At 32.2% G+C, this 14391-nt stretch overlaps 1 protein-coding gene across 1 annotated transcript; it reads left to right on the top strand.

The window, feature by feature from the left end:
• The first annotated feature begins 327 nt into the window (after nt 1-327).
• On the top strand, nt 328-12223 carry LOC106074193 (protein ABHD13-like). The gene is made up of 6 exons (XM_056015900.1): nt 328-1533; nt 3162-3262; nt 4416-4669; nt 5509-5613; nt 7125-7232; nt 7780-12223. The coding sequence occupies exons 1-6, from the start codon at nt 1064-1066 to the stop codon at nt 7852-7854; spliced, it is 1113 nt and encodes a 370-aa protein (XP_055871875.1). The 5' UTR covers nt 328-1063; the 3' UTR covers nt 7855-12223.
• The last annotated feature ends 2168 nt before the right edge of the window (nt 12224-14391 follow it).

Genomic DNA, 14391 nt, shown 5'->3' with positions numbered 1-14391 from the left:
AGCCCGTCTCTATCCATTTTAATAACACACATCATAGGGGTACCACCGACCTCCTCGTCACTGCTATACAACAATGCAATGACAAAAACAAGCGTCTGCAGATCGAAAACAAACTTATTTACATGTCAGGCACCCTCCAACCTAACGGGATCAACAACCAGCACACTTTTATTTAATATGCGATGGGCACTAACACTACGGTACCCCCTTTTCCCATTCATCTTTGCCTGACATCTCCGTCCCCTTCCGTTTTCCCGCGCTTTTACACCAGCGTAGCTCTTTTCTGCCTCGATAGAGAACAACATCGACAGATAAGTTAACTTAAGACTATTTTGTGTTAATTGTTTATTTTTTTTTGGTTTGTTTTGTAGCTGATGAAGGCCTCGTGGCCCAAACGTCCTTTGTTTTACTTGGTCCGGCAGGGTTACATTTATGCATGTTTTTCGTATTTTCTATACATTCTTTTTATCAACTGTTAGTTCTAAACTAGATCTATGTTGAAATAGTGATGTAGCAGCCCTTTATAGGTGATTGTTAACACAATTAACACATAGAAATAGACAATTTTTAGATATCTATGACATATCCAGCTCTGTTGCATTGTGATTGTCGTGCTGTATTCGCGCAGGACTGTCGTTCGGTCTTCTCAATGGTTCTGCGTTCATCCCCTGCCCGTTTCTATATACCCCTTCGTCCTGCTGGAGATTTGGACTAGGAAGTAGATCATCTTTAGCTCTGAAACATGTATAATATATTTATAATGTCAATGTCTTCGATATTCAAAATTAAAGACGAGTGCAGTGTTTCACTTATAACATATTTCAAACATGTATAATAGAATCATAGGTGGTACTTCAAAATAATTTATAGGTCAGTTAAGTTACGTTGCTGAAGAACTCTTCTGAAAGAAAAAATTAGACTAAATCATTAATATGGCGACTATTGTTTACTTCTATCATAGATGATACTAATGATAGTGTTATAATAAGTCTAGTTATTTAGTGAAGCAGTCGATAACTTCTTTACTTAAGGATCTAGAACTACTTTGGACACATTGACAGTAATGGTGATATATGTCAAACCATCATCAGAAGATATAAAGTCGCCATTGTTGACAGAAAACATGCCTTCAAGAAGCAGTAATATTTTCAGAAAAATCCTCGCTACTGTGGAGATACTCCTTCGGCTGGCTTTGATGATAGTATCCAGATTTTGGAAAATGTGCACAACAGGACTATTAATTGTTACATTACTCTTTTGGACAGAGGGAGGCACATATGCATTTTGCTTTTTTGTTTTAGGGGTATTTGGACTTTTATACCATGCACAAGATATGCTACTTTACCACCCTGAATCACCCCCAGATTCAAGATTGATGGTCATCACCCCTGAAGCATTTCAAATGCCATATGAAAATCATTTCATTCGAACAAAAGATGGTACTCGAATAAATGTAGTTCTTATAAAACAGATGCAGAGATCTACTTTAACAGTTATATTCTTTCATGGCAATGCAGGCAATATAGGTCACAGGTAAGAATATTTTTTTAAAAAAGAAAATTGATTCATAGAGACAGAGATCTATTGTGTTTGAAAGATTAAAATTATTTTTTTAGGTAAAATTGATTTAATATTAAATAGCCAGTTTGAATATATTTTCTTCAGGCAGTTCTCTCATTGCCACCTAAAAATGTCATGAAATATTTGTATGTTATTAAATCTCTCTCATGAAGTCATGATCTAACCCTCTACATATGCAAGAGGGTTGCTGTGATAATTTGCATAAATTAATCCTTACAGTTTTTTTTCAGTCAGCAGCTGTTTCCAGCAGAATAATAAGAGAGACCATTCCATTCTTTCATTTGTCCAACCAACTTTTCTATGTAGTACTATTTATCAAAATATTTAATACTCTTATTTTCATAGCTAGGATGGAAAATATCTGAACCTGTATTTTGCACTTAACCTTATAACCTTATTTTTTAAGTTTTTTTTTTTTTAAAGCTTTTTTTCTATTTATTTGACACATGCTTCTCCAGAGGGTGCGTGTTATATTCATTGATATAGATTTAAATTTGATCTTGAGTTTTTATTTCAAGTGTGATCTCCATTTGTCAAGAATATCAATTATCATAAATATATAATATAGAACTTAAAATCAATTATATTGTTACGAATCTCACTATCCAGGCTCTCTGCAAACTGCACCTTACACCACCAACTTAAAGAACTTGACAACTCAGGGCTCCAAAGTAACGTAACACTTTAATAGTTGAATAAATAACAGCCAATACTGTACAATTGGCAACACATACACTGTACAAATATCTCTCTGATAACACTGTTCCGCCATATCAACTCTTGCACTGGCCTCACCGTCTCGTTCCGGGCTTGCACTGGGTTCAACAGTTCAGGACTGACTTCACACACTAGGCTCGTTGTGTCGGACTCGATCGTATACCAAGATCAAGACGCCGTTCGTCTCAACTGTACTTGACAGTACTCCGCACTGAACCGTCGTAATGCTCCGTACAGAACCACACCGCTGAACTGTGCTGTAGTCGACCGGACTGTAGTGAACCAGGCTCTGAACCTTGCTGCATTGAGCCCCTTTTCTTGACATTCTTGACTGTGACACCTCCTCTGTTATATAGGGTCCCTACTAGCCTTCTCGAACCGGACAGAACGCCGCTCGGCGTTTCTACATGGTCAGATGACTACAACTCTCGTGACCCTCCTGAGCTATGTTCACGACGGCGATCCTTCCCGAACCGTCCTGTTGATACTCGACTCGGCTGACCGTCGTAGCTCGTCACGGTTGACCGCTTGTCTAGCGCTGGCCTGGGGCGATTTGCGTCGGCTGACTACACACACACCACTACCCCTCTCTGTGCCACCACCGAGTTTATAACAATATTCAAGGAACAAAATTACCCAAAATCTTAATGAACTATTCAATAGTTTAGTGAAATAAAGGAAATCAAACCCATTTCAGAAAACTTGTTGAGAGATGAATCTACACATTAAACTATCAGTTGAAACATAAAATAAAGAGATTGATTGACAAAATGAATGACCACCATTTCAAATTTTTATTCTAATCTACAATATAGATAGGCTTCTTCCTTTGCTAATTTATTATATTTTTGTATTGTTATTAGGCTTCAGAATGCATTAGGACTCTATTCCATATTAAATGCTAATATTTTGATGGTGGAGTACAGAGGATATGGAAAGAGTGAAGGAGGTCCTAGTGAATCAGGTCTGTATCTGTGACTTTTTTCTTTTTTTTTATAATATATACTTAAAAATAAAATTATTATATTTAGCTCTATTAGACTATTACATCATGAAAAGATAGACCTGTTGTCAAATGGTAAAAAAACACTCCTTGACATACAAACTAAGAGACTATTAATGGGCATTTTGGTGAAGTATGGAATTTTTAATTCTGAATTTTAGACTTTAGTGAGGCGTTGACTTAAGTTGTGGAAAGGTAATATCTTTGGTCATTGTTTTGGTTACATTACACCTTCTTTACTTCTTTAAAGAAACTATTGAACTTAATCTACCTCAAAGACCACTGTGCCTAAAAAAACCCCCAAAAACTTGCCTTTCTTGTTTTATTTGGCAATTTTAGAATTGTAACAACAGTACTAAAGCCTTCCAGTAAGTGAAAATTTAATTTAATCAAAAACTTTTTTTAAAAAGCAAAACTTATTATGTGTTGTGACACGGTTACTGTGTCTGGTCAACCATGACACACGGTCAAGTGTTGGGTATCGGAGAGTTAGGGGACTTGCGGGAAGTGACAAGTGTGTAAACAAGAAGAGAGGAAGTCAGCTAGTGAAGTATGAGATCTGTATATAATGTCTGCCGTGTATATATGTTATGTTGAAATGTTTCACAATTAAAAGACACTTTAAATGTAAAGGCACTTGTTTCTTCACATTATGGTACTAGCTATTTTTATAAGAAACCATTTTTTTTTGTAAAGAAATACTTGTAAAATCTTGGTTAGCATTAGCTTGAAAACCTTTGAGGGATATTTGTGCCATTAGACTTGAAGTATTGTGATTTTAAATTATTAAATTTTCTGAAGTGGATATTCGTGTTTATTTCATGGATCTGGATTTTTTTTTATTTCATGGATCTTTTGCTAAGCTTAAAGTTGTTTCACTAGATTTATGTCTAGAATAACTAATAAATTACTAATAATCATGGCTATAACAGCGACCACAATGTCATTCGTAAGTTGTCTGTAAAAATTGGTCTAAATATCTAGATTAGCTAGTTAAAAAACAACTTTGTTATGTAAAATTAAGACCATATTGCTAAAAGAAAATAATAACAATGTTATATCATTTAGCTGATAGTTCATGAAAAGTAAATTAATGATTTGAATCTCATTACAGGTTTGTATCAGGATGCAGAAGCTGCAATGGACTTCCTTCTCAAACGTTCCGATATAGATCAAACACAAATTGTACTCTTTGGAAGATCCCTTGGTGGTGCAGTGGCTATATACTTAGCATCGTCCCCTTTCTATGGGCCCAAGATTGCTGCTGTTGTTCTGGAGAATACATTCACGTCACTGTATGACATGAGCCACAAAATTCTGAGGCTTTCTTGTATCAAGTACATACCACGATTGTGCTATAAGAATAAAGTAAATAGTAAACATTTTTATTGACAATGAAAAGATGCAATAAAATATTACATTTAGTATTGCCTCTCTTTGGTGGATGAAGGTTTAGTGTTGTCTCTCTTTGGTGAATGAAGGTTTAGTGTTGTCTCTCTTTGGTGGATGAAAGTTTAGTATTGTCTCTCTTTGGTGGATGAAAGTTTAGTATTGTCTCTCTTTGGTGGATGAAAGTTTAGTATTGTCTCTCTTTGGTGGATGAAAGTTAAGTATTGTCTCTCTTTGGTGGATGAAAGTTTAGTATTGTCTCTCTTTGGTGGATGAAAGTTTAGTGTTGTCTCTCTTTGGTGGATGAAAGTTTAGTATTGTCTCTCTTTGGTGGATGAAAGTTTAGTGTTGTCTCTCTTTGGTGGATGAAAGTTAAGTATTGTCTCTCTTTGGTGGATGAAAGTTTAGTATTGTCTCTCTTTGGTGGATGAAAGTTTAGTATTGTCTCTCTTTGGTGGATGAAAGTTTAGTATTGTCTCTCTTTGGTGGATGAAAGTTTAGTGTTGTCTCTCTTTGGTGGATGAAAGTTTAGTGTTGTCTCTCTTTGGTGGATGAAAGTTTAGTATTGTCTCTCTTTGGTGGATGAAAGTTTAGTGTCGTCTCTCTTTGGTGGATGAAAGTTTAGTGTTGTCTCTCTTTGGCATAATGCTAATTCTGATGCTGGCCAGCTGGCAGTTTTTATGTAATAGATATTTGATATAATAAGTCTATCTTTTTTGTTTTCTCATGCATGAACATCCAAAATCAAATGTTTCTTTTTATGACAATTAATTTATGTTCATTTTCTAATAAGATTTTTTTGTTTGTATTGGCTGTAGTTCCCATCACTTCAGAGAATTGAACTAGTCTCTACACCCGCCTTTTTTCTCAGTGGAACCATGGATGAACTAGTGCCTCCTAAAATGATGAAAGAGCTATACAATGTAAACAAAGGTTTATTGACAATTAAGGCCATTTTACTTAAGGCTACATTCAGATTCGTACTAATTACAATCTGATCTTGAAGTGTAAACTCAGTCATCAAGTGTTGATTATTTTCAAAAGTTTTAATTCTTCTTTGATGGGTTGAAAAACATGTGTAGTTAAACTCTGGTTGTGTCCTTACTGTGAAATCATAAATGACAATTGTCTTTAATTTCATATTGCTTTTGGGAAAAAATGTTATAACTATATGCCTATATGCATCTTTTTTTAGCGGCCACAGAATGGGGAAAAGACGCTATTAGTTTTGTGTGGCCTGTCTGTCCGCCTGTCTGTCCATCCGTCTCGTTTAGATCTCAGAAACTAGAAGACATCATGATATTTTAGATCATTCAGAGTTCTGATGCAACGGCTACTTTTTTCTTTTCTGAAAGGGAACAATCTAATTTTTTAAATTATAAATGCAAGCAGATTTTTCAAAAAATTACACCACTTTTCAATGAAAAACTTCAGGGGAAGTAAGTCTAATTAAAAAGTTCACAAGCTTCTTCATTAATAAATCAAGCTTCATTCATAGATTCGCGCATTGGTACAAAAAAATGCATCTAAGGTCACGATTGAAAAAGTATCAATGAATCATTATAAAATAGATTTTCCATTTATTAACTAATTCATGGAATAAAATACTGATTCAAATGTTGTTTTTAAAAAGAATTTTAATACGAACTTCGTTTCAATTGTAAGTTTAAAAAAAACAACAACCTACTTTATACCACACAGTTTTCACACATCCTCATTAGGCTATACACTTGACAACAATCTAAATTACAATAAATAGAGGCCAGATCTACATAGGTCTATATTTATAATACGAGTTCTAGTCTAGATATAGTAGATTCTATATCAAGATTCTAGATTTCTAGATCTAGACTTAGACTTGGATCTTGAATCTAGAATAATCTAGATTTAGATCTAAAACTAGGTCTAGATCTAGCTAGATCAATGTCTAGTTTGTATGACGAATGACAATGGAGATATTAATTTTTATTTGCGAGGGGAAAGTCTTGTCATCTGTACAAAATTGTAGCTTAAAGAAGTCCAAGAATTTTTTTTTTCGTGTTGCCAATTTATCTAATTTTGTTAGAAGAATAAATCTTTTTTAGTTTCTCTTTATTACATTGTAACATGTTATTAATTTTAAATGTATGGATAAGGTTAATAATCATTATTTTAAAAAATATAAGTATACGCTAAATGAATATATGGAGATGCTGTGGCTGAGGGGTAAAGCACTTGGAACTGGAAGTTCTGTGATCAAATCCTGGTGAAGACTCTAGGTGGACAACTTCGTGGGGCTGATTTTGAGTTTGTGTTTCACACAAACTGTCTTTGTAACCTTGTTTTATTTTAAGACATAAAAGTTGAAATTCTTTATGACTTTTCTCAACATTTTAAACATTTTATAAAATCATAAAGTAGAGATAACCATGATGAACATTTTCTCTTATTTTAGAAATGTAATAGCAACTTTAAAAGGTTGGAGTTGTTTGCTAATGGAACACATAATGATACTTGGATGTGTCCAGGATACTATGAAGCTTGGATGAGGTTTATCCCTGAGGTAAGTTTAGATTGTATCCTTCTTTGCAGAGCCTCTTCTTTTGCATGTGATACATCAACTCTTTCTCTTTTTTGTTGTTTGTCCTTTGAATAGCCAGTTAAATTAGGGACATTGTTGGGATTTAGCTAACATTTTCATCTGACACTCTGCCTTTGTCTAAGCCATTGTGTTTTTCATACAAAATGAGAAATTAAAAAAAACTGATCTTTGCATACCAACTGGATATAAATTCTGATATAATCTTTGGCTCCCATTTTAACATTCTTTAAAAGGGACTCTTGAGTGTATATTTTTTGCTGTCCACCTCTGAAGTTTTTAACACATTTACTTGGCTTGATGTGTAGTCAGGTGTGGCCTAAATAAACTACTATTGAAATAAAAAATAAATATACAGATATAGCCTGAAATTAAAATAATTTAAGATGGCGATGAACAAACGATTTAGAATTTCCAAGTTTAAAAGGCCAAGTTAAACTTAAAATAAAAATGATTTTAAAATGATTAGCTAGATTTTTTTTTTTTGATAAAATTTTCATCACTTCTCCAGGCCCTTCGTCACCAGCCTGTGATGTCCAGCAACCAGAATTCAGGATACACTCTTGGATCTGTTATATCCTTATGAATTTGTTGGGAACCAATGTTGTTCTAGGATGGACCAAAGAACGTTAGAATTCTTTAACAGTGTGCTTGTGTGTCTCAGCCAGGTGGATCAAAAGGCAGATGTTATTTGATGTTATCATTTCTCTCCTACTTTGTGTTGGAGAGATTTCTGAAGTATGACCATGAAGGTGTTTAGCTTCTTAATCCTTTCTGGCAGTACATGTATTTAAGTCAATTATGGGATTAAAATCCAAACGTAAAATGTTAGTCTGGGCTGTTTATACAAGATTTTTTTTTATTCTCATTATGATGAATTGCCAATGATCAGGTCCAAATATAACTAAGCTAACTTTACCTTTAACTTTACCTCTTTATATTTGGACATAAGGGAAATTATTCAGTCAATGCTTTTAGTAAAAATTATTCACAAAGATTTTTTTAAAGACAATTAACTTCTACAATAAATTCAATAATGAAAGGAAAGTTTGCCACCAGAGGTCTCAGTCTTCTTAATGACCATATTGCTGTAAAGTTAACATTAGAGCAAGCTGCACATTCCCTTTAATTCAGTGTTGAGATATTGTCATATTTGAAGTTAAAAACCATTGGACTATTTTTATCTTAAATTAAATTATTTCATACGGATTCTGGTTTTGTTTGACCTATTATTATTATTTAATAACCTGTTTTATGTGGAAAGTGATATGGATCAATGCATTAGAAATACTTTCAGATGTGATCTTTCTTTTTTTTTCTTTGTTCTGCAGCAAAATATCTAATCCATGAATTTAGCTGAAAATTATTTATTAGTCAATTTCATGCACAAATGTATCCATTTTTAGTTGCTATGCTAAACTGAGGTATAATCCTTTAGGTACCGCAAGCCAATTACTTTTCAAGTTTTGTGAATAAATTTTTTAAAATGCTAGTCGACATTGCATCTTGAAAAATTAATGGTCTTACTTGGTTCTTATTGTGTTTTTATAAATTATAAGGTTTGCTATGGATTTTTAAAGGATGGGGTGGCAAGAGGAGTGAAGTTGCCTTATGAAAGGTACTGAGTTTGAATCTTGGGGAAGATCAAGCCTTGGAACTTAAGTGCCTGATTACAAGCATGTAGAGAAACTTGCTTTGCCCTAGTACAAGAGGCGGGTCTAGCTCTTGCAGTCACTAATGTCTTTACTTTATGGTGTTTTAGTCATCTGAAGGGAGCTTGACTATTGTTTTGTCTTCCTTTGACAACATTTCATCAGCATTAACTCTTTTGTCATCTTTTTCCTTAGTGCAATACATGCATTAGATTACTTCATATTTGGTCAATGCTTTTCCTAATTCAGTGGCAAAATAAGCTCCCTAAAGTTAATCAAAATTGATTGCACTCAAAATATTTTCTAGAAGTAAAAAAAAAAAGGCCAAATGTTTTTCATTACAATGAAATGTAATTTGATTGTATGTTTTACTATATTAAGTTGTCAGGTGGTCAAATAATATACAACTGTTGCAACTTTTATATGACAAGGAAAACTGTAACTTTTTGGGTAATGGCTATTCTTTGAAGAGCCACTTTTATTTTATAGTGGAAAAGGAATAACCAGAAAAAAATGTTGCAGGTTCACTGTTAATGAAATATCTGTTGTAAAATACTTTATTTTTATTTCTGTGTGTCTTATAATTGTTTCTAAACATATCAAGCTAATGTCCCAGTATTGTTTGATTGGCCAGATCTGCATTTGTGACCTTTTAAGACAAAAAATGGACACACCAAAACAAGTTTTGGGATTCAGGTTGATCTATGCTTTGCCTTGCACTTTAAAGCAATACATTTTGATGGAACCATTAAACTAGCCAATAATATATAATTAATGGACGTTTCTACTGGGGTCATTACTTGCTTCCATTTAGTAAGTTGACACTTGGAGGTTAAAATACATATAAGTTGCAAGTTGTTATTACAAAATAATGACCTTGTTTTTTGTCACATTCATCTTTGTATTAGTAGAAAAAAGAAAAAAAAAATATCTTGGAATTGGTAGGAATGTTGGCAGATTAATCCTTCCAGTATTAGCTGCCTTTTTTTTTTTTCTTTGCAAAGGTGCAAAGGTTAGCTGATGCAGAAATGTTCCCTTTTTTTTTTGTGTGCTCTAGCTTCCCTAATTTATACATTTCCACCGATCCATCAGTACCTAGTGATTCTTTTTTCATCATTATGTTTATGAAAAATAAGCAAAATAAATTATACAATTTTAGATATCCTATGTATTTCATTGTTTGAATTCATACCTTTTTATAGTAAACACTTCAGTTAATAAAGATCAGCTCTTATGTTTACTCAATAAATTTTCAAATAAAACAAACATTTTGAAATATTTTTTTTTGTTATTTATATTCAAACAAGTATTTAATGTACTTTTTTTCTTGGCATTTTGTATTTGATTTTGTACATATAAAAGTTCCAATTTTTCTCTTGTTGTATATTTTCTGTTTTAATTGCAATTAGAAACATTGGTTTTAAAAATTAACTTAAGATAAGATAGATAAGATAATTTTTATTGGTACAATCAAATGGAAAATTCAGTTTGACTTCACTGGACCACCTCAGCGTAGCTACTGTAACAATAACAAAATAGATGCAATTCGAAGTTCTTTAACACAATGTATCACTGACTAAATTGTCAGAGCTATACCAAGTTTCATGATTAATGTATATCCACTTAAGTTTGATTAGGGATCTATTGATACATTAAAGATACCACAAAAGCAAAGCTTCGCACATCAGCACTTCTTTAGCTTAGTATTTAGCTTAGACTGGTGAAAGCTTTGTATATAAGCTAAATATAGACTAAAGGTTTCGTTGGATTAAAATAACTGATGAATGTTTTGTATATAAGCTAAATCATAATTGGTTTAATGTGGGTGTAATTATAAAAGTAAATTAACATAATTTATGTATATTTCTGTATAATGATTTAGATGGTTCTATATTGGATTTGTAAATTATATCATACTCAAACAGAACTCACATGTAAGTCTCATGACACAATAAGGATGTGTTTTTTTTTATAGTTGGTTTCACTTATATATTATTAAACTAGTGAAAATTACTTATAAATACAGAAACAGTTTTTTTCAAAGAGTGCATTGCTTTCTTTCTGGTGCTAGCATTCAATAAATAAATAAAAAAAAAAACACTTTATCTTGGCTGGGGCATTTCTTGTCCTGCTCACATCTAGATCAGCTCTACTGGAATAGGTTTTGTGGGAAACTTTTACTGTTAAATTTGTCTTTATACCAGTGCCTACAGCTATTTGTTTTGTTGCACTGTTCCTCAAATTTAGCCTCATGGTTCACAGATAAAAAACACAAAACAACATATGACTGTTTCAACTTGCCAGTGTTCTAAAAGCAAAGTGCATTATGTCTCACAGTAATGAGGACCACTGTTCTCATGTGTCTAATATTTTTAGTTTTCTTATGGTTCCTGATCACTGTTCAATGACAAAATATGTTATGTGGTATTTAAGAATTTTTGGTTTCTAGGTTTTTACTTATAACAATATTGTTCATGGGAATTCAGCTCATTTTGTTTTAAGTATTGATAACTTGATTATCATCTTGCAAAGTTAATTCATAGGAGGTTGTGTGGCTGCAGGACTCTGGGTTTAAACTCTGGTGGAGTTCTAGATTTCTTACATGCTTAGGGTGATCCTAAGTCTGCTCTGATCAAATGAGAAACCTAAGACATTAGTTAATATATGATGGTGTACTTCCATAATATGGTTTTATAATTACAGATGAACTGGTCACATGATCTGTGCTTAGAAAGGGACAACCACTGTTTTCCAAAGAGTCCTTTATGCTCACTTTAAAGAGGACAAATTAATGCAGAGTTAGGATTAGGTTTGCTATAGAAAAATTTGTCAATATACAATCAAAAATTTTTTTTTAGCAATTAAATATTGATTAAGACATTTGGAGACTTAGGATTAAAAAATATGGCACAACTGCAGACATTCCTTTATTTAAAGAGGATTGTAACCTAGTCAATGATTTTGGCAACCTATTCCATACTCTAACGGCACTCTGAAAGAAACAAGATTACTTTTTTGAAATTGTCCTAGCATATGGAATAAGTAATGTGCCTTTATCAATGTGTCTCTCATGAATCTTTTATTAGGTTATATTTTTGTATATGCAAGTTATGGTTAGTGTTTCAGGTATTATTGCTACTATACATTTTATTCTTCTGTCCTGGAGGGTCTTTAAGTTTAGTGATTCAACCATTGGTGTTACTCTAGTTAAACGGAAGTGTTGACTTGTATTAAAGCTCACAGTTCTTAGATGTATTCTAGTTTCTTTGTTTTGTTTAATTGTGGGATCCCTAATACAAGACACATATTTAAAATTATTAGTCTAAGTTTAAAACATTTTAGTATTTATAATCTTGTTTGCTTTGTAAATTAAAATAAACTGACCCTAATACTTTTGAGTTCTTAAATATTCCATCAGTATTCCATCCTTGCTAATTTTAACACTAACATATTTTGACTTTTTAGTTTGAGTAATTGGTTTACCAGAAATTAAGGAAATAGTTTTTGATTTCCATTTATCTACATCTAATTCTCTTTGTAAAATGTCAGTGTCCTGCTCAAGGCACTACTTCCTATAAGATACAATGGCAAGGAAAATTGTGCTTGAGATAATGTTATGACTGAGTAATTATTGATTGACATTGTCTTGTCTTTTATTATGTGATAGTTACATTGGAAATAAAAAAAGGTCAAATTTTAACCAATAAATCTGAAGTTTGTGAAATTGTTACATAATTTTCTGTTTAAATGTGTGTTGCAAACATTCTGCTGCATAGACACAATAAATAATCTTGATTACATTTTTTCATAATACCAGTGTCTTTTTATTTATAATAAAAAAAGAGATTGGCCCCTAATACATTTCTGAAACAGTTTCAATTGGATTTTATCTATGCCACTTCCAGTAGCGAAGGTGTAATATTTTTATTTAAATATTTTTTTGGTCAACATTAGTCTAAAAGCAGCACTGAAACCTTTTCTCAGATTCTCCCTCCACCCACATCTAAACATCTAAAAAAAGAAATTGGACCATACAAAAGCAATTTTTTAAAATCTGTCCCCCCATTGAAAATACTTAAATCAATTAAACACTCTTTGTTGATGATAAAAACAAGTGCACAATGATTGGATTGATTTAATATTTTAATACTTAGCTCAATTTATTGAATATAAATATATGTATATTATTATTACTCAAATATTCACAATAACAAACGTTTAGAAAAAAGAAATCAGTGAGTATCCTAATTACAATGTTGCACAATTATCTCTTAGATATAAACATAATAACACATTAAAAAAAGGCATCTTTTGCAGCTCTTCAATAAGAACTATTACCCAGACTTCCATTTTTTTTCTCAGAAACTACTAGATCTACAGCATGACAAAGCTTGTGAAGTGTGACTCAACAATTGAAACTTGATATCATTATGTTCTTTTCATTCAATGTCATTGATATTGCTAGAAGTAATTCTTGACTCATCCTGTAAACCTCCATTCCATTCTCAAAAACATTATTACAGTGTGTACATTTTAATATGCAATCTCTACCTAATAGCAGAACCCTACTTCCCTGTTTCCTTCTAAATAAAAGCATGCTAAATAAAACGATGTCAGGCCTATGAAGTGTATAATTCAGACATGCATACAGACACAGCTCTTACTGGCAGATTATGTATGGAATGAACTCAGTGCAGAGACATTTACAGCTTGTTTACAAAAGCTAATGGAATAGATACAGGATAAGAGGGTATTCAATTAAAAACTAAATCAGAATTCAATAGTGATATTTTATTTGGGTCTGTAGTAAAAATCTACTTTGTTATTGAAGCCATAATGGATGAAAATCAAACCAAAAATATATATAACTGGCTGAACAAATACATCATATGTCTCTAAAATGGAAATAAAAGGAGAGAAAAAAAATGAATTGTACTAACAAAATACAAATTACTTCTTATAGGCCTTTAAGATTTATAAATGGTACATTAGCAAAGAAATAACCATGAGTAAAATATATAGATATGTATAAACTACTCTAAGCAAATGTACAAATATCAATTGTTTTTTTGTTAAGTACGACTGTAAAAAAATATATAAAGGCAACAATTTTAAAGCATTTAATACACTACTGGAATGATACTTTACATATAGTCAATTGAAACAATTTCCAAAGAGCTGCATGTGAACTCAGAAGACTTATTTAAAAAATGACACTTGAATATTAAGGTGAGTGTCACAGTCATGTTATTTGTTACCATACCAGTACAGTTCAAAAGTTGATGAATGATTTGTATGTATTTCTACAATTCAAGACCTGTTTTAAATTACATTCTTTTTAATCAAAAATGAACATAAATAAAATGGACAATCATCCAAAAATCGCTATTGCTATCAGAAGAAAATTATTGATACAATGACTACACTTATTTTGTTTTTAAACTAATAATTACATTTCCCTTAGAGGTTAA

The sequence above is a fragment of the Biomphalaria glabrata genome, chromosome 17 (assembly GCF_947242115.1).
Source record: "Biomphalaria glabrata chromosome 17, xgBioGlab47.1, whole genome shotgun sequence".
Taxonomy (NCBI): domain Eukaryota; kingdom Metazoa; phylum Mollusca; class Gastropoda; family Planorbidae; genus Biomphalaria; species Biomphalaria glabrata.
The sequence above is the reverse complement of the archived record's forward strand: the minus strand, read 5'-3'. Positions and strand labels throughout refer to the sequence as shown.

Excerpts from the sequence above, each read along its gene's own strand:
- LOC106074193 (XM_056015900.1), top strand. The coding sequence starts at position 1,064 with ATGGTGATATATGTCAAACCATCATCAGAAGATATAAAGTCGCCATTG. Across the intron at positions 1,534-3,161 it reads GCAGGCAATATAGGTCACAG|GCTTCAGAATGCATTAGGAC; the intron begins GTAAGAATATTT and ends TATTGTTATTAG. Across the intron at positions 4,670-5,508 it reads GATTGTGCTATAAGAATAAA|TTCCCATCACTTCAGAGAAT; the intron begins GTAAATAGTAAA and ends TATTGGCTGTAG.